Raw genomic sequence first — 18,115 nt, forward strand, 5'->3', positions numbered from 1 at the left:
GGGAGTTTTTTCCAGTGCCTGCAGAGCCCAAACAAGACCTGGCCCCGCTCACCCTGCCCAGGCTCCGTTTCAGCCCCGTTTTCGTCAGTCCCGGCCCCAGCCCCTTCCTGCCCCGCTGCCCCCGGCCGGGAAGGGGCTGGGCACGGCCCCGGGCCCCATTCCCGGCATCGGAGCAGCTCCTCCGGAAGGAACTGGGGTGGGGACAGAGAGCTCGGGGACAGGTCCCCCCTCATGCCGGGGCTTTGTCCCCCTGGAGCCTCCTCGGCGGCTGGGACCAGCCTGGCTGTGCCCCGGCTCTCCATCCAAAGCGGCTGCCGGAGGGTGCTGGGGCTGCGGCTCCCCCGAGAGCCCCGGGGGTGCGGGGCTGCGGCTCCCGGGGAGCCCCGGGGCTCCGGGAGCCCAGCCCGGGGCCAGCAGCCCCTTCCCCGGAACTCTGCTCCAGTGCCACGTTCGCAGCCCCCCGGGCTGGGGATGGAGGCGGCCGGGATTGTCCCTGCGGGAGCGCTCGGGAAGGGAAGAGGGCAGCGGTAAAAATAACCCCTGGGCCAGCTCCAGCCCATTGTGGCTTCCTGCGATTTACAGCCCTTCCCGGGGGAAGAGGCAGGAACCGGGCGGCTCGGGGCTGGCTTTGACCCTTTCACCGCCACCGGAGAGGTGCCAGAAGGAGCTTTCCTCCCTCCTTCCCGCCTGGGTGGGATCCTGGGGAGGGGGATTGAGGTGGGCTCCTGCTCCTGAGCTGCCCCCACGCCCTGGGGTGGCGGTACAAGGAGAAGCTGCTGCAGTGCACCCGGATTCCCTGCCCCATTCCTGACCCGCCCCGTGCAGGGGGACAGAGAGACTCGGAGGCAAAAATCTCTGCTGCAGATCCCGAAATGCCGGCCGGGTTTCCGTGAGGAAGAGGAGGAGGAGAGGAGCTGCAGAGGCGAGCTGGAGCTGCAGCAGGACAGGGGTTAATGCTGGCCAGGGCTGTGAGGGAGGTCACGCTGGCAGGGGTTAATGGGTGGCTCTTCCTCTTCCTCATCCTCTATATGAGGTCGCTCCCGGCTCTGGGCTCAGTTTGCCGCGGCAGCCGGAGGGGCAGGAGCTGAGTGAGGCTGGAGCATCCATCCCTGCATCCCATCCCTGCATCCCATCCCTGCATCCCTGCGTGGGCTCAGGTGAGCGAGAGCATCCCCCACCTGCCTGGCACGGGTCCTGGCACGGTCCTGGCACGGGTCCTGGCCGCGGGGCTGGGCTGGGGAAGGTGAGGGTCCCAGTCCGGGAGCACAGTGCGTGCCTCAGTTTCCCCGTGTGTGCTCCGGGGTGGTGCGCTGTGGAGCCCGTGGGCTGCGTGTGGAGCTGCGTGGCAGCGGCTCCCTGGGCTGTTTGCTCCCCTGAGCTCTGCTCTGCCCGGCCCCTGTCCCTGCTGTCACCCGGGGCTGGTTCCGTGCCCTCCGCACAGGGAGAAAGGGAGAACCCTCCCTCCCAGCCCAGGCTGGCTGTGTGGGGCAGGCTCGGGTCCCCCAGCCCCGGGGCAGCTCTCCTGAGCTCGGCTTTGTTTTGCCGCTCGAGAAGACAAGGCGGCGGCGGCTCCGGTATTTTTTCCTGTCGGAAGGCGCCCCTGGGCTGGGGTGAAGCCGGCGGATGCTCGGCGCTTCTCCCTTCCTGCCCGGGGCTGCTCCTGCCTGGGCTGCCAGGACTCGCTGTGCGTGTGGCCTGGAGGGGACCCCGAGCTCTGCTTCAGCCCTATCCTCCTCCTCCTCCTCCTCACCGCCGCACCCTCGGGGCTGACCCTGACTCTCCTCTCTCCTCCAGGGCTGAATCCAGGAGCCGAGCGAAGCTCCAGGAGCCTCCTGGGCGGCTGCACCAGCCCTGCCCGGCCCCTGGGGAGGGCGCAGTGATCAGCATCGATCGGCATCGATCAGCATCGATCGGCATCGATCAGCAGTAATCAGCATCGATCGGCATCGAGCAGCAGCGATCAGAAGTGATCAGCATCGATCAGAAGTGATCAGCATCGATCAGCAGCGATCAGCAGCGATCAGCAGTGATCAGCATCGATCAGCAGCGATCAGCATCGATCAGTAGGGACCAGCAGTGCTCAGCATCGATCAGCAGGGACCAGCAGCGCGTTCCGGGGCCATGGTGCCCTTGGGCAGCCCCACTCTCGCCGTGTGCACCCCCAGCAACCTGCGCCTCGTGGCCCCCGGCCGCGGCTCGCCCCTGGCCTGGCTGAACCGGGGTCCCGAGTGCCCGCAGGGCCCGGGGGGCAGCGGGGGCCGCCGAGCCAGCGCCGTGGAGCGGCTGGAGGCCGACAAGGCCAAGTACGTGAAGTCGCAGCAGGTGATCAGCCGGCGGCAGGAGCCGGCGCTGCGCGGCTCGCCGCGGCTGTCCCCGCACGGGCGGCGCCGGCTGGCCCGGCAGCAGTGCCCCGAGCTGTGCCCGGCCTCCGAGCTGCCCGGCCCGCCGTCCCCCGTGTCCCGCCGCAGCGGCAGCCGGCGCCTGCTGCGCCCCGACTCGCTCATCATCTACCGGCAGAAGCGGGACTGCCCGGCCGGCGACAAGGAGAACACCAAGGGCTCCGCGCTGGTGCGCCGCCTCTTCCAGGGACCCCTCAGGGCCACGCCGCCCAGCTCGCCCCCCGCCAGGCCGCTGGGCCAGGGTCCCGGAGCCCCTCCAAGCCCCGAGACCCCCATGCTGTGGGCGCCAGCCGAGAGGGAGGCGGCGCGGACACCGCGGACACCGGCAGGGGACAGCGGCGGTGACAGCGGCGTTGTGCCCGGGAAGGAGCCGCTGGCGCTGCGCGTGTCGCTGCCGCTGTCGGAGCAGGAGCGCTTCTTCAACTACTGCGGGCTGGAGCGGGCGCAGGTGGAGCTGCTGGGCCGGGAGCGCTTCGGGCCCGCGGGCTGGGACAGCGCCTCGGGCCGGGCCGGCTCCGGCGAGTCCGAGCCCGGGAGGGCATCGGGGGGCAGCGAGGGGGGCGCGGGGCCGGGCACGGAGGAGGAGGAGGAGGAGGATGCGCGGCCGGGCAGCGCCGTCTCGGTGGTGGAACGCAACGCCCGAGTCATCAAGTGGCTCTACGGCTGCCAGAGAGCCTGGGCGGCGGCCAAGGAGTCCACGGTGTGAGCGGGGACAGCCGGGCCGGGAGCGGGACAGCCCGTGGCTCCCGATGGCTGCGCCGGGCCCCGCGCCCTCGAGGGATGTGTTCGAGGGGCACCCGTGGGCCTGGTGACACCCATGGGCCTGTGGCACCCATGGGCCTGGTGCCCTGGGGTGCTGCGGGCTGGGAGAGCTGCCAGGTGCTCAGGCTGAGGGTGGTGGCAGCACCTGAGGGCAGGTGGGGCAGGGACACCCCCGGGTGAGTCCCCGTGGGCTCAGGGCTGGCATGTCCCCCTGGTGTCACCCATCCTCTCCCTGTCCCCAGCCCAGGAGGGTGGGACATGCACACAGCCCCCAGTGACCCCCCGAGCCCCCTGTGGTGGGCAGTGCCCACCCCTCAGCCCCCTCCTCCCCAGAACAGGGGCTGCTGGGGCCGGGGCTGCCCTCAATAAATCTGTTTGGGTGTTTTTTCCTAGCCTGGCGTGCGTGTGTGGCTGTGGGGGGGATGCCCCAGGGCTGGGGGCAGCTCCCCCTCCCCACCCTGGGGGCGAGGGCAAGGAAAGCAGCAGGCAGAGCTCAGGGAAAAGGGGAACCTTGGGGTCTCTGCTGCAGCTGTGACCCCCAAACCCAGGGCAGAGCCGCAAAAAACTTCTGGCGAGCCCGGCAGCTGCAGCCTCCTCTAGTTGCCCTTGGGGGCGTTTTTATTCCGGATTTCGGCCAGCTTGCCGGCCAGGAAGCCCCAGTGGAAGGCTCCTTCCTCCGGCTCCCGCAGGTCGCTGCCGTCGTCTCCCGGCGGCTCCCCCGGGCTCGGGTCCGGCTCCGGGGGGGGCCCCCCCTTGTCCGGCCCCGGCGCCTGCTGCCACTTGCTAGCAAAGAGATCCCAAAAGCCAGGAGCCTTCTCGGTGTGGGGCACCTCGGGCGGCTCGCTGGCCAGAGGGCTGGGGACAGAGAGGGCACGGAAATGTCCCCAGGTGCAGGGACAAGCCCAAGCCCACCGTGCCCCCCTCCCTGTCGGCAGCCGGGGAGGGGGATGCCGGTGATGGGGTGGGGCTGTGGGGGGGCTGGGCAGTTTCTGGGGGTCGGATCCGGGTTCTGGGGTCCCCCCCCCGCCCAGATCTGTGACTTACTGGTCTGGGCAGGGCTCCGGGCTGAGCAGCTGGTGCTCGTCCTCGCGGGTGAAGAGGGACGAGAGCGTCCTCCAGCCGCGGGCACCCACGCCCTGCACCTGCGGGGCGGCTCCGGGGTCACCGGGCACCGCCTGCTGCCGGTGTCCGCCGGCCCCGCCGCCCCCAGCCCCCTCCTCACCTTCCGGGCCAGCTGCGACACGGGGCTGGCTCCCTCCTCCCGCAGCGCGGGGGGCTCGGCCGTCTCCATCAGCTCGGGGGGCTCTCCCTGCAACGAACCCCCGGTGAGGGCAGGGCGGCGGCCGGGGGGCTCGGTCAGCCCGTTCTGGCGACCCCCGGCCCTACCTCGTCCTGCAGGGCCCCGTCGGGCCGCGGCCCCCCCAGGCTCTGCAGCACCTTGGCCTTGTAGAGCCGCCAGAAGCCCTGGGCCATGGCGGGGGCTCGGCGGGGCCGCAGCCGGCGGAGCCGCGGCCGGCGGGGCGATCCGGTGCCTTCATTAAAGTTTCAGCGGCCGCTCGCTCCGCACAAAAGGAATCTGAGCCCCGCGCCGCGGCGGGGGCAGCGCGGGGGCGGCTCCTCCGCTCGCCCCCCCAAAGCCGCCCCGAGCCCCCCGCCGCAGCCCCCCGGTGCCCCTGGCCCACCTGGGGCCCCCAGGGGTGGGACACCCCCGCACGGGGCAGAGGAGGCGCTGGGGCTGCGCGCTCCCCCCGCCGCGTGTCCCCATCCATAATTGATCACGGGCGAAACGCGATCGGCACCGGGGCGCGGCGGGGCGCGGCGAGCCCTGCCCCGCTCACGGCAGCGGTGACCGGGGCGGCGCGGGGGACACGGGGACAGCGCGGCGGGGACGGTGGCACCGGGGGCTGGGGGTCGCAGGGCACGGGAACATCCCGGGACCATCCCGAGGCCATCCCGGGGCCATCCCGGAACCATTCCGGCGGGACCATCCCGGGGCCATCCCGGAACCATTCCGGGACCATCCCGAGAACATCCCGGGGCCACCCCGGGACCACCCCGGGACCATCCTGGAACCATCCCGGGACCATCCAGGGACCATCCCGAGGCCATCCCGGGACCGTTCCGGTGACACCGGGCCGAGGGGGCGGGGCCTGGCGCTTCTGGGCGTGGCTTACACTGATAGGCGTGGCCACGAATAGCTGTCGCTGTCTGTGGGCGGGGCGTGCGGCGGTGTGGGCGGGGCGTGCGGCGGTGTGGGCGGGGCCTCACGGCGCACCGGGGCGCACCGGGCGCACTCGCTGGCCCGGCAGCTCAAGACGAAGCGGCGCCGGCGCGACCTGGACGAGATCCACGCGGACCTGAAGCCCGAGAACGCCGCGCGGCTGCTGCGGCAGGAGATCGACCCAGACCTGCCGGGCTGCGCCCAGTTCTACTGCCTGCACTGCGCGTGCGTGCGGCGGCGCGCACCGGGAGCGCACCGGGGGGAGCCCGGGGCTCGGGGGGACGGCTCCCGCCTTGGCATGGGCTTGTCGTGGTCCCGGGGTGCCCTGGGAGGGGGTGCTCTGCCCTGGGGGTCCCCTGGGAGGGTGTGCTGAGCCCTGGGGGTCCTTTGGGAGGGGATGCTCAGGCTCTGGGGGTCCCCTGGGAGGGGGTGCTCGGGCTCTGGGGGTCCCCTGGGAGGGGGTGCTCAGGCTCTGGGGGTCCCCTGGGAGGTGGGGTCAGGTCTGGGGGGTGCCCTGGGAGGGGGTGCTCAGCCCTGGGGGTCTCCTGGGAGGGGATGTTCAGCCCTGGGGGTCCCTTGGGAGGGGGTGCTCGGGCTCTGGGGGGTCCCTGTCCCCTGGCCAGAGGGCTCTGACCCCTGGGGGTGTACCTTGTCCTGCTCTCAGGGTGACCCCAGACCCATGCAGGGCTGTGCTGGGACCCCGACCCCTCGGCTGGACCCTCCCCAGCCCCCCTTCAGTCTCGGGGTCCCCCTGACCCCCCGTCCTTTCCCCCCCAGGCGTTACTTCGTGGACCTGACCAGCATGAAGGAGCACTTCAGATCCAAGGTGCACAAGAAGAGGTGAGGGGGGGACAAACCCCAAACTCCCCGGGGTTGGGGGGTGGCAGGGGCAGGTGGGATCCTCACCCCCGTGTGCCCCCAGGCTGAAGCAGCTGCGGGAGGCTCCCTACTCGCAGGAGGAGGCCGAGCGTGCCGCTGGCATGGGCTCCTACGTGCCCCCGCAGAAGGTGGAGGTGCACACCCAGCCCCTGGAGGAGGCCACCGAGATGGAGACGGCGAGCTGAGCGCGGGGACAGGGCACTGAGGGGCTCTCTGAGCACGTCTTTGTCCTCTGCTCTGTGAGATAAGCGTGTCCCAGCACTGGCAGCCAGATCCACGCTGCTCCCACAGCCCCCTGGCCGGGGCAGTGACGAGGAGAAGGAGCCAGCAAGACCCTGGGTGCCCTCCCCGAGGGTCCCCCTCCTCCAGGAAGGGACACGCTGCTTGTTCTCCATGCTGCTGGGGCTGCACGCCTGTCTGCCTGCTTCTGGAGCAGTTTCTGCTCTGTCCTTGGCTCACGGGTTATCCCAGTGATTAAAATTAAAATATACAAACTACCAGCGTGGCAGTGTTGAGTATGAGGGTGACAGTCCCCCCGAGGGGTGGGGGACACCTCGGGGCTGTTCTCTTCACCATTTCCCAGAGGTGTCCATGCCAGGAGCCTCACCCTGGAGCTCTGGCCTGGCAGGGTGGTAAAATTCCCTCTGCCCTCCTGGCAGGGAGTTCCCAGGCAGATTTTTGTGGGGAGCGTGAGCTTGAGTGACCTCTTCATGGAGCACTTGGGTTTGCTGGGTTGGGCCTTGAGGGGGGAGTCCTTGGTGAGGACACTTTGAGGCTCCTGTCCCCAAAAACTCAACTCCTGCAAGTGATTTCATGCTCCTGGAGGGGCCGGGCTGGGTGGTGATCGGCCTCCCTGCATTCCTGGAGTGACAATGCCACCGAATTCCGGCCGAGTTCTTGTCCCCATTCATCCCTCCCGTGTCCCCATTCTTCCCTCCCGCCCAGCTGGGGCCTGGCGACGTGCTGGGAACGGCGGGCAGAGCAGTGACACAGCCGTGCCGGCTAGGGAAGGGTTTATTTCCACGCTGCCAGCCCGGATTTGTGTCCCCGGGCTCCGGGGGAGGGAGAGCCGCAGCTCTGCGGGGGCTGGGAAGGTTCAGCCGCCATCCCGGCGGGATGTGCCAGACAGGGACACACGGGATGTGCCCAGGGACACACGGGATGAGCCCAGGGACACTCGGGATGTGCCCGGGGACACACGGGATGTGCCAGCCTGGGGACAGGGGATGTGCCCAGGGACACACGGGATGTGCCCAGGGCCACGTCACCGCCCGTGTCCCCCCTGCCCGTTACCTAACAGCGCAGCGCTGGCCGGGTTCCCGGGGGCACAGCACGTTCCCATGGGGACAGGGGGGCTCCGTGGCCACCAGCGGGGTCCCCAGCCCTCCCTGCTTCCATGGATGCAGCTCGCGGCTCTGCCGTCCCTCTGTCTGTCCGTCCAGCCGGTGTCCCCGCGGGGCTCGGGCCGGGCCCAGCCGGCAGCCCCGGAGCCGGGAGCGGTTTCTCCGTTCTCCATCGCGGCTGGGCAGGCGGGGGCAGGCGGGGACAGCCGTGTGCCCTGTCCCCGGGGCATCCGCGGCGGTGGAAGGGCTGCATGTGGCGCGGGTCAGCTGCAAGGCGGCCGCGGCTCCGCTGGGGCGGGGAGGGGTCCCCAGCACCCCCCGGGACCCTCCCCAGAGCCCCCCCGGCCCCCTCCTCACGGCTGCGGGGGGGCCTTGGCGGGGTCAGCCATTCTCCGGGCGCTGTAGAGGGACAGGCAGAGCCCGGCGGCCGCCAGCAGCAGGGCCAGGGGGGTCAGCAGCCGCCCCCCGGGCTCAGCCCCCCGTCCCGCTGCCAGCTGCATCTGTGGGGACACAGAGAACACCGGGCAGCACCCCGAACCCCGCGGGGACAGGCGCCCGGAGCGTCCCCATCCCGCTGGGGGGTGTGAAGGCAATGGGGGCAGCTTTGTGCGTCTCAGGGGGGGTTTTAGGGTGCTCCCCGCGGCACTTGTGGGCCCGCATGGGCACCATCGTGGCTGCCAGCGTGGAGCAGGGGATGGCTCCCGCGGTGGGCAGCCTGGGCAGCAGCACCCGCGGCTCCCCGGCCCTGCTCCCCCTTACCTGGAGCAGTCGGAAGTAGCCCGGGGTCAGGCGCCGGGGCCGGATGATCATGGCAGCGGGGCTGGGACCCCCCGAGCCCCCAGCACGGCGAGGGCTCGGTGCGTGCCGGCGGCCCCGGGGCACGGCGGGCACCGGGCGGGCGCGGAGCAGCGGCTGTCAGCCGCGATCAGCGCCCGCTGCTCCCCGGAGCGGACACGCCGGGCGGGGGGGCAGCGCCAGCCCGGCTGGATCTGGGGGGGCTGAAGGGCTGGGCTTAACCATGGGCGAACCCCTCTGCAGCCTCTGTGGGGCTGCCTCAGTTTCCCCACCTGTAAAGGGGTGTGAGTTATGCTTTGGGCGGGGGGGTGACACCCCAAAACCTCCAGGGCTGAGCAGGGGCTTCTCTCAGGTTCTTCCGGGGGTCTCTGGGCCCTAACTTAGCACCCACACGGCACCTAGGGGTGTTCCACTGGTGTCACAAGCGCTGTCGGGCCTCAGCCCTCGCTGCCTGCAGCGCTCGGGGGGTGACACCGGCTGTCATTTCCCGGGGGTTCCAGCGGCCGTGTGTCACCGTCCGGGCTGTGACTCACCGGAGCCTCGCCCCACGGGACCGTCCTGGGCGGGCACGGCGCTGAGCGGCACCCGGGAGCGCCAATGGGGCCGCGGCTGCGGGCGCAGGTGGGAGCCGCGCCCGGCGCAGGTGAGAGCCGCGCCCGGAACGGCTCCGGGCCCGGAACGGCTCCTGCCCCTCCCGCCGCCGCTCCGGTCCCGCCGCCGCTCCTGCCCCGCCGCCGCTCCGGTCCCACCGCCATGGAGCCCGTGCGCTCCTGGGGCCCCGCACAAGCGGCCGCCTGGCTCCGAGGTGAGTCCCCGGCTGTCCTCGGGCTCTGGGGTGGCTGTCCCCAGCTTGGGGACACGCGGCGGGGGTGGCGGTACTTGCCGTGCCTCTGCTCCTCCTCCGGGGGGCATCCCCCGGGGGGCGGGAAGGGGTCTGCCCGTTCGCCCCGTTTAGGCTGAGGCCGGGTGAGCTGCGGAGCCTCCCGTCAGCCGGGGGTCACCGCTGGGGTCACCCGGCCAGGGGCCAGTGGGGACACTGCCGGGGGGCTGATGTGTGGCAGGGCTGGACGCGGCCGTGCAGGGGTACCCCTTCGAGGCCTGGGGGCTCTGCGGGCCCGACCTGCTGGGGCTGGACGCGGGGGTCCTGGAGGCTCTGGGCGTGCGGCCCGTGGGACACCAGGAGCTGCTGCTGGAGGCCCTGGAGCAGCTCCGTAACCTGGTGAGTGCCGGGGGCTGCGGGGTGCCAGGGAGGAGCAGGGGGCATGGGGGGTCCCTGGGCTGAAGGACGAGGATGTGGGGTCACCCTGGCCTGGGTGGAAGGGGGCAGAGGGGGTCACCTTGCACTGGATGGAGGTGGGGACACAGGGGCACCCTGGGCTCAGTGCAGAGGGGTTCTGAGGAGACCCTGATCTGGGACATGGGGACACCATGGGCTGGGTGAAGGTGGCACCCTGAATGCCACCCTGCCCGTCCATCCCCTGGCACCCCTGTCCCCCCCAGGACACAGGGCTGGCAAGCACCAGCCTGAGGACACTGACGGAGAGGCTGCAGGAGCTGGCACAGGGCATCCAGAGCCTGGTGCAGGGCAGACTGTCAGCAGGGGATGCCCCCCAGCCGCCTTCCCTCACCCTCCTGGCCCGAGTCATCAACCTGGTCGGGGCTGCCAAGGAACTCTTCTCCTGGCTCAACAGGTCTGGGGCACGTGAGGGCACCCCTGGCTGCTGGGTGCCCCCCACTTCGGGGGCTGAGCTCTGTCTTCCCCCCAGGTACCTGTTCTCCACCCTCAACGACTTCTCGGCCAGCCGGGACATCATCCTGCTGTGTGCCCAGCTGGCAGAGACGCTGCAGGCGGTGAGTGCCCGGGCTGGCTGCTCTCCTGACCCCCAGGGCTCTGCTGGCTGGATGTGGGGTGAGGGGACATGGGGTGCAGGGGGTTCCCCACAGGGACCCCCCAGCTGGGATGGAGCCACCCCATCGTGTCCATCCCACGTCCTGTCCCCCAGGACCTTCCTGTAGGCGAGAGGAACAGCAGCATCCTGCGGATTGTGAGTGCTGGGTGAGGAGGGGGCGGCAGGCCCGGGGGGCTGCCAGGGCCCCCCTCACTCCCTGCTGTCACCCACAGTGCCAGCACATCGAGGGCATCTGCGAGAGCATCGTGGGCTGCAGCCCCCCGGCGCTGCTGGACCGCAGGGCTGTGCTGCAGCGTGTGGGGCTGCCGCTGCTCCCCAGCCCTCAGGGCAGCCCCCCAGTGTCCCCCAGCACCCCAACACTGCCCCTTGGCCTGCAGCAGAGCCCCCCAGCATCCCCTGACACGCCAACGCTGCTCCCCAGCCAATGGAGCAGCCCCCCAGGATCCCCTGACACCCCAACAGTACCCTCGGATCTTCTGGGGAGCCCCCAGCCACTCCTCAGCGCCCGACTGGTGAGTCCCCTCCACCCAGTGCCCCCCTCTGCCTCGGGACCCCCAGCCCCCTGCTCAGACCCCCATCTTGGTCCCCCCAGGGCTTTGAGATCACCTCCACCAGCTCCTGCCTGCACTTCGTGTCTGCCACCACCCCAGAGGTGAGTGAGGGGCTGCCCCTCCCTGTCACCCCCCGGCCCTCAGTCACCCCCTTTTATGTGGGGAATACCCCTATCCATGGGATCTGGATTTGGGCCCTGGTCTGTCCTCCCTGACCCAGAGCAGGGGGGGCTGCCTGTGGCTGAGCCCGTGGAACTCATCCCATGAGTGAGCACAGCCTGGGCACGGGGGAGCCCCCTCTGCACCCCGAGCCCAGCAGCAGCTCGGGGGGTGCTGTGCAAGGCTGGGTTAATGCTGAACCCCCCTGGTTCTCCCTGAGTGGGGTTAGCTTGGCAGGGAGGGAGGGAAAGGACCCAGGGCACCCCACTGTGCCCCTCTGTGCCCAGGCCCTGGCTGCCCATGGGGGCCACATCCTGCCCGGAGATGAGATCGTGCAGGTCAACGAGCAGGTCGTGGTGAGTCTGGGACAGGGGCTCCAGGGGGCTGCTGGGTTTGGCAGGGAGGACTCGGGCTCAGGTTGGGGGGATGCAGGAGTTAGGAGCAGCAAAAATCAGGAGCCATGGCTGGGGAAGGTCTGGGGGACACAGGAGCCACTGCCAGGAGGATTTGGGGGATGTGGGATGTGTGGCTGGGGTGGGTTTGGGGGATGAAACATCCGTGGGGCTGGGGCAGTGGCCCACAGCTCACCCAGGATTTGCAGGTGGGTTGGACACCTGTCAACCTGGCGAGGAAGCTGCTGGAGAAGGGGAACAAGGTGACTTTGGTGCTGAAGAAGATCCCCCTCGACCTGCCCAGCTCACCCCCCTCTCCCAGGCAGCAGGTGAGTGATCCCAGTGCTCCCAGTCCAGCCCCAGTGCCGCACTGGGCTGTTGTGGGAAATCAGGCAGAGATGCTCAGAGCCGGGCATCTCCCATCCCCCTGGAGATTCCTAAAGCTCTGGGCTCCATGGTGGGATGGGGCTGGCACTGACGCTCCATCCACAGCCCCCAGGAGCATTTCTGGATGCTGCAGATTCCCCTGGCACCAGGAGTGGTGAGAGCCCGGGCAGCCCCGTGTCCCTGACCTCCAGGTGAGCCCCATCCCGACACCCCAAGACCCCCAGTCTGGCCAGCAAGGAGATGTTTGGGTGCACCCAGGGCCCTTTCCCAGCCCTTTTTTAGGGGGAGAGGTGCCAGCTGTGCAGCAGCTGCCTGTGAGCAGCCCAGGAAGCTGACAGGAGTCTTAAGGAATGACAAAACGAGCAGTTTGTAATTCATTCACTTGGTAACGTTTCAGTGGGGTTGGAGCTATATTTAGCCATGACCCTTCTCCCCTCCCGGAATGGAAAGGCGTGCGGAGCGCCAGCGGCAGCAGCGAGCTGGGCAGGCCGGGGCAGCTGAGCTGCAGCTCTGGCACCACGTCCCTGCAGCCCCTCCCGGAGCAGGGAACTCCGGGGGTGCCCCAGCCCGAGGGGGCTCGGGGACCCCGGCAGTACCGGGGGAGCTCTGGGGCTCAGGGCTCCCGTTTTCCTCGCAGCGTCGCGGCCGACTTGGACTCGGGACCAGACTCTGTCCCGGATCCCGTCACTGACGAGGAGCAGGAGGAGGACGAGCGGGAGCTGCGGCTGCCCGGGGCAGCTGTGGAGGAGCTGCCTGGACGGGGTAGGATGGGAGCAGAGGGTGGCAGGGGATGGAGAAGTCCCCCCAGGACATGAATGAGGCTGCAGCCCTGCTCGCTGTTCACAGGTGCTGCAGAGGAGGTGTGGGACAGCGGCAGCGCCCTGGGCACCCCCCTGGACACCCCCCTGGGCACCCCCCCGAGCACCCCTGCTGCCACCGAGCCCTGTGCCACAGAGCTGAGCCCCAGGGCAGCCCCTGCCATGGGGGCTGGGGGAGCAGAGCCCAGCCCTGAAGAGGTGAGAGCTGAGGGGACACACTGGGGGGGTGTCGGAGGTTCCCCTGCTGTCAGTGTGTGAACTGGGGGTCCCTACAGGGGTCCCTAAGGGCTGTGGTGCTGCTGGGGGGGCTCAGCAAACACTGCCCTGCCCTCGCCCCCTGCGCTGTCACTAAAATCTCATCTGTCCCCCCGCCCAGGGCAGCCCCAGCACGGGACGCAGACCTAAAGGTGAGCAGAGCCGTGCCAGGCCGGGCTGAGCGGGGCTGGGGGCTGTCCCGGGGGGCTCCCCCTGCCCTGCCCTGACACCCCCGAGGCTGTGGTGCAGGAGTGGCCACCAGGCTGAGCCGCCGGCGCGTCTCGTGCCGGGACCTGGGCCGGGTGGACTGCGACGGGTGGCTCCTCAGGAAGAAGGAGCACGTGGGCTTCATGGCCCAGAAGTGGAAGCGCTGCTGGTGTGTGCTCAAGGGCCACACGCTCTACTGGTACAACCACCCCAACGTGAGTGGGGGCACGGGGTGGCACCGTCCCTGCCCGGGCAGCTGGCACTTCCCGGTGCCCGACACGGCTGTCCCTGTCCCCGCAGGATGAGAGGGCTGCAGGACTCATCAACGTGGCCACCTACAACCTGGAGAGCACGAGGGAGCAGAAGAAGAAATAGTGAGTGGGTCTGGCTCACTTTCACCCCCAGCTGCTGGTGGAAGAGGGGGGGGATGCTGTGCCAAGGCCACGTGCTGGTGTGTCCTGCTGGGAGCCACCTGCATGTCCCCATGGGGCTGTTGGGGTCTCCCTGGGGCTGGTGATGTCCCCACAGTGCTGTTGGGGTTCCTATGGGGCTGGTGATGTCCCCACAGTGCTTCTGGGGTTTTATGGGGCTGGTGATGTCCCCACAGTGCTGCTGGGGTCTCCATGGGGCTGGTGATGTCCCCACAGTGCTGCTGGGGTTTTATGGGGCTGGTGATGTCCCCACAGTGCTGGCAGCTGTGCCCACACTCTGAGCAAGGCCTGCACAGTGTTACTGGGGTTGTCTGGAGGAGGCTGAGGGCTGGAGCTGGGGGGGTGGGGGGCTGGAGGGGGCTGGGGGCTGGCCCTGTGTCACCACAGCAGCACAGGCAGCCACCCCCTTGTCCTCAGCGTGTTCCAGCTGTGCCACCAGACATACAAGCCCTTTGTCTTTGCTGCTGAAACCTTGGCTGACCTGAGCATGTGAGTAACAGGGCCAATGGCCAGCGCTGGCCCCAGCAGCCCGGGCTGCCCGGGAGCCTCCCCCTCCTCCTGTGTGTCCCTCCTTTCCCTCCCCAGGTGGGTCAGTCACCTGGTAACAGCCAAAACCCAGCACGCGCTGGCCCACCAGGCAGTCCCAGCCAAGGAGGAAGGTAATGAGGCCACCCCGGGCTGGGGGTCGGTGGCAGGGGGTCCCCATGGGGCAGTGGTGCCCGTGCCACAGCCCCGGCGTGGCACGGCTGGGAGCTTGGCCCAGGGTTTGGGGGAATGTGACAAACGCTCCCTGAGGGGCGGCTGGGATCGTTCCCAGCCCTGGGAGGGAATTTCTGTCTTCTCCCGTGGCCCCCAGACTGCTACAGTGAGACAGAAGCTGAGGACCCCGATGAGGAGTCCCCCAGGCACGGCTCTGACTCGGTGAGTGGCCCTGGGGGACACCTGGGGACAGAGGGACAGAGTTCCTTGTGTCACCTGCTGCCCCATCTCTCCCTCAGGCAAGGAAGGGGCTGCAGAACAGCCCGGAGAAGGCACAGCTCTCCCCAGGCAGCAGCCCCCAGGGCAGCCCCCGGCCCTGCTCCCCCACGGGTAGGTGCAGGGGGGGGACATCTGACCCCCTGTCACCTCGTGTCCCTCCCTTTTGCCTCTGGGTGTGTTTGGGTGTGAACCATCCGGGCATGAAGGAGCCTGCAGGAAAGATGGAGAGGGATTTTTTTATGAGGGCACAGAGTGGCAGGGCAACGGGGGATGGATTTAAACTAAAAAGAGGTTTAGATTGGTTTAGGATTGGTTTAGAGGGACAGTCTTTCCTGTGTGAGTGCTGAGACCCTGGCACAGGGTGCCCAGAGCAGCTGGGGCTGCCCCGGATCCCTGGCAGTGCCCAGGGCCAGGCTGGACACTGGGGCTTGGGGCAGCCTGGGACAGTGGGAGGTGTCCCTGCCATGGCAGGGGTGGAACAAGATGATCTTTAAGGTCCCTTCTGAGCTAAAGCACTCCATGATCCCACGCCTGTTGAGGACTTTTTATGTGTGGAGAAGCGAGGTTTGATTTGATGCCCTCCCTTTTGCCTCTGGGTGTGTTTGGGTGTGAACCATCCGGGCATGAAGGAGCCTGCAGGAAAGATGGAGAGGGATTTTTTTATGAGGGCACAGAGTGGCAGGGCAACGGGGGATGGATTTAAACTAAAAAGAGGTTTAGATTGGTTTAGGATTGGTTTAGAGGGACAGTCTTCCCTGTGTGAGTGCTGAGGCCCTGGCACAGGGTGCCCAGAGCAGCTGTGGCTGCCCCTGGATCCCTGGCAGTGCCCAGGGCCAGGCTGGACAGGGCTTGGGGCAGCCTGGGACAGTGGGAGGTGTCCCTGCCACGGCAGGGGTGGAACAAGATGATCTTTAAGGTCCCTTCTGAGCTAAAGCACTCCATGATCCCACGCCTGTTGAGGACTTTTTATGTGTGGAGAAGCGAGGTTTGATTTGATGGTTTTTTTAGAAGGTTGGTTTATTATATTATGATATATAGTAAAATACTACATAAAAACTATACTAAAAGAACAGAGAGAAAAGATCATTAGAAGGCTTGAAAGAACAAGAATAGAATGCATAACAAAATTTCGTGACTCTCAGAGTCTGTGACTGGCTCTTAATTAAAAACAACCAACATGCACCAATCACAGGCGCACCCGTCGCATTCCACAGCAGTTAATTGTTCACGTTTCTTTCCTGAGACCCTCGGGAAAGAAATGTAAAGAAGGTTGGTTTATTATATTATGGTATATATTATATTAAAATACTACATAAAAACTATACTAAAAGAACAGAGAGAAAAGATCATTAGAAGGCTTGAAAGAACAAGAATAGAACGCATAACAAAATTTCATGACTCTCAGAGTCTGTGACTGGCTCTTAATTAAAAACAACCAACATGCACCGATCACAGGCGCACCCGTCGCATTCCACAGCAGTTAATTGTTCACGTTTCTTTCCTGAGACCCTCGGGAAAGAAATGTAAATCTCAGGAGAAGAAAGTCCTAACCATAAAAAAAAAAACCAAAACAAAACAAACAAAAAAAAACCAAACAAAAAAAACCTAAAAAAATCCAAAAAACAACCCAAAAAACCAAAAAACCCCAACCAACCAAAAAAAACCCAAAAAAAACCAAAAAAAACACCCACAACAAAACAAAAAAAAAAAAAACAAACAAAAAAAACCTAAAAAAACCCAAAAAACAACCCAAAAAACCAAAAAACCCCAACCAACCAAAAAAAACCCAAAAAAAACCAAAAAAAAAAGGAAAAAACACCAATAAAAATCACAACTACACGGGAGCCGCCCTGCTGCTGCAGCTCCCCGCTGTGCTCCCGCAGAGCCCGGCGCGGAGGATCCGGACCGGCACCTGGAGCGGCTGCTGAAGAAATCCGAAACAAAACAAACAAAAAAAAACCAAACAAAAAAAACCTAAAAAAACCCAAAAAACAACCCAAAAAACCAAAAAACCCCAACCAACCAAAAAAAACCCAAAAAAACAAAAAAACCCCACCAAAACAAAAAAAAAAAAAAAAAAACAAAAAAACCCAAAAAAAACCAAAAAAAAAAGGAAAAAACACCAATAAAAATCACAACTACAGTCGTGCCGCCCTGCTGCTGCAGCTCCCCGCTGTGCTCCCGCAGAGCCCGGCGCGGAGGATCCGGACCGGCACCTGGAGCGGCTGCTGCGGAGCCTGCGGCAGGGCGGCGTGTCCCCGACGGGCCAGCAGCGGCGGCCGCTGACGCGGGAGCAGTGCCGCAAATCCTTCCTGCGGCGCACCAGGAACCCGCACATCAACGAGCGGGTGCACGCCGTGCGGGCGCTGCAGAGCACGCTCAAGGTGAGACCCCCGCCCCGCGCCCCCCGCTCGCTGCCCGCGGTTCTCCCCGCAAACCTGTGTTCCATGCGGGCAGGCGAAGCTGGCGGAGCTGCAGGCGCTGGAGCAGCTGCTGGGAGAGGCCGAGCTCACCTCGGCCGCCTTCAGGCGCTGGAAGGAGGAGCACCAGGAGCTGTACCGGGAGCTGCGGGAGGGCTGGGCAGGGCAGCGGGGCGCTGGAGAGCGGCACAGCCCGCACGGAGGGGCGGCCGAGCCCTGAGGCCCCGCCGGGCTCGGGGGCTGCTCCGCGCTCGGTCGGGCTCAGCCCCCTCAGGGGCCGCGCGAGTCTTAATTTTTCCTTGCCTCGGCGAGGAGGGGGTTTTCAGCGCCCCAGCAATAGGCTCTTCTGCTGTAAATAAACGTGTTGACAGGGCCTGCTCCTGATTTTTTTTTTTTTTTTTTGCGTTGAAATCATCAAATCGTGGGACTGTTTGGTTGGCAGAGACCTCCAGGATCGAAACCTGGCGTTGATTGCCGCTTTCGCCGCTAAACCACATCCCCAAGCGCCACATCCGCGTTTTTTAAACGCTCCCAGGGGTGGTGACTCAAGCAGTGCGTGTGCCCGGTGCTTGAGCACCTTTTCCAGGGGGAAATCCCTCCTGGATTCCAACCTCGCCTTCCCCTGGTGCAGCCTGAGGGGGGCTCCTCTGTTCTGAGGGGAACTCTCCAGGTGCAGCCTGAGGGGGGCTCCTCTTGTTCTGAGGGGAACTCCCCAGGTGCAGCCTGAGGCGGTTTCTTGCCCTGCCCCTCTCCTGGCAGGGGCTCTGGGGGCTCCCCAGCTGCAGCCTGAGGCGGTTTCCCCCTGTCCTGCCGCTCCCCGGGCAGGGGCTGAGGCGATCAAGAGTCGCCCCCCGCTCCCCCATTTCCCCAGGCAGAGCCCCCTCAGCGCCCGCCCTACGGATGCCGCCCGCGGCCACTCTTCCCCCCGCCAGAGCCCGCCGCGGCGGGGGCGGGGACACCGCTCAGGCGAGCCAATCAGACACTACGAGGGGCATAACCGGATTATTTGATTGGTTAATATGCAATGAAGCCACGCCCTCTGCGCGCTGCCACGCCCCCCGCCGGCGGAGGTAACTGTGGCGGGGGCGGGGACACCGCTCAGGCGAGCCAATGAGGTACTATAGGGGCGTGGCCGGAGCGTTTGATTGGTTACTATGCAATGAAGCCACGCCCTCTGCGCGCTGCCACGCCCCCGCCGGCGGAGGTAA

At 66.7% G+C, this 18,115-nt stretch overlaps 4 protein-coding genes across 5 annotated transcripts; 3 read left to right on the forward strand and 1 right to left on the reverse strand.

The window, feature by feature from the left end:
- The first annotated feature begins 972 nt into the window (after window positions 1-972).
- FAM110D (family with sequence similarity 110 member D) lies at window positions 973-3,143 on the forward strand. The gene is made up of 2 exons (XM_039733738.1): window positions 973-1,157; window positions 1,795-3,143. The coding sequence occupies exon 2, from the start codon at window positions 2,122-2,124 to the stop codon at window positions 3,103-3,105; it is 984 nt and encodes a 327-aa protein (XP_039589672.1). The 5' UTR covers window positions 973-1,157; window positions 1,795-2,121; the 3' UTR covers window positions 3,106-3,143.
- A 499-nt stretch (window positions 3,144-3,642) lies between these two features.
- CUNH1orf232 (chromosome unknown C1orf232 homolog) lies at window positions 3,643-5,078 on the reverse strand. 2 transcript variants are annotated; one of them, XM_039733740.1, is made up of 4 exons: window positions 4,844-5,078; window positions 4,384-4,470; window positions 4,206-4,303; window positions 3,643-4,016 (listed from the first exon to the last, which is right to left on the reverse strand). In XM_039733740.1, exons 1-4 carry the CDS (start codon window positions 4,928-4,930, stop codon window positions 3,758-3,760), a joined length of 531 nt encoding a protein of 176 aa, XP_039589674.1. In that variant the 5' UTR covers window positions 4,931-5,078; the 3' UTR covers window positions 3,643-3,757. The 2 variants fall into 2 exon arrangements, with proteins under 2 accessions (XP_039589674.1, XP_039589673.1); XM_039733739.1 differs by having other exon boundaries at window positions 4,548-5,078.
- Window positions 5,079-5,359: 281 nt separating this feature from the next.
- ZNF593 (zinc finger protein 593) lies at window positions 5,360-6,759 on the forward strand (the record flags this gene model as incomplete). The annotated part of the gene is made up of 3 exons (XM_039733572.1): window positions 5,360-5,607; window positions 6,160-6,222; window positions 6,305-6,759. Coding segments are annotated over 3 exons (453 nt in total), but the record flags the coding sequence as incomplete, so codon positions are not given.
- A 2,378-nt stretch (window positions 6,760-9,137) lies between these two features.
- On the forward strand, window positions 9,138-17,291 carry CNKSR1 (connector enhancer of kinase suppressor of Ras 1). The gene is made up of 21 exons (XM_039733573.1): window positions 9,138-9,204; window positions 9,461-9,618; window positions 9,900-10,090; window positions 10,166-10,250; window positions 10,403-10,444; window positions 10,522-10,821; window positions 10,902-10,961; window positions 11,307-11,375; window positions 11,621-11,740; window positions 11,904-11,989; window positions 12,436-12,560; window positions 12,645-12,814; window positions 12,993-13,023; window positions 13,121-13,293; window positions 13,379-13,452; window positions 13,927-13,998; window positions 14,095-14,168; window positions 14,366-14,430; window positions 14,508-14,598; window positions 16,675-16,871; window positions 16,945-17,291. The coding sequence occupies exons 1-21, from the start codon at window positions 9,153-9,155 to the stop codon at window positions 17,125-17,127; spliced, it is 2,418 nt and encodes an 805-aa protein (XP_039589507.1). The 5' UTR covers window positions 9,138-9,152; the 3' UTR covers window positions 17,128-17,291.
- The last annotated feature ends 824 nt before the right edge of the window (window positions 17,292-18,115 follow it).

This window comes from Passer montanus, unplaced genomic scaffold, assembly GCF_014805655.1.
Source record: "Passer montanus isolate IOZ18808 unplaced genomic scaffold, ASM1480565v1 scaffold89, whole genome shotgun sequence".
NCBI classification, from domain to species: domain Eukaryota; kingdom Metazoa; phylum Chordata; class Aves; order Passeriformes; family Passeridae; genus Passer; species Passer montanus.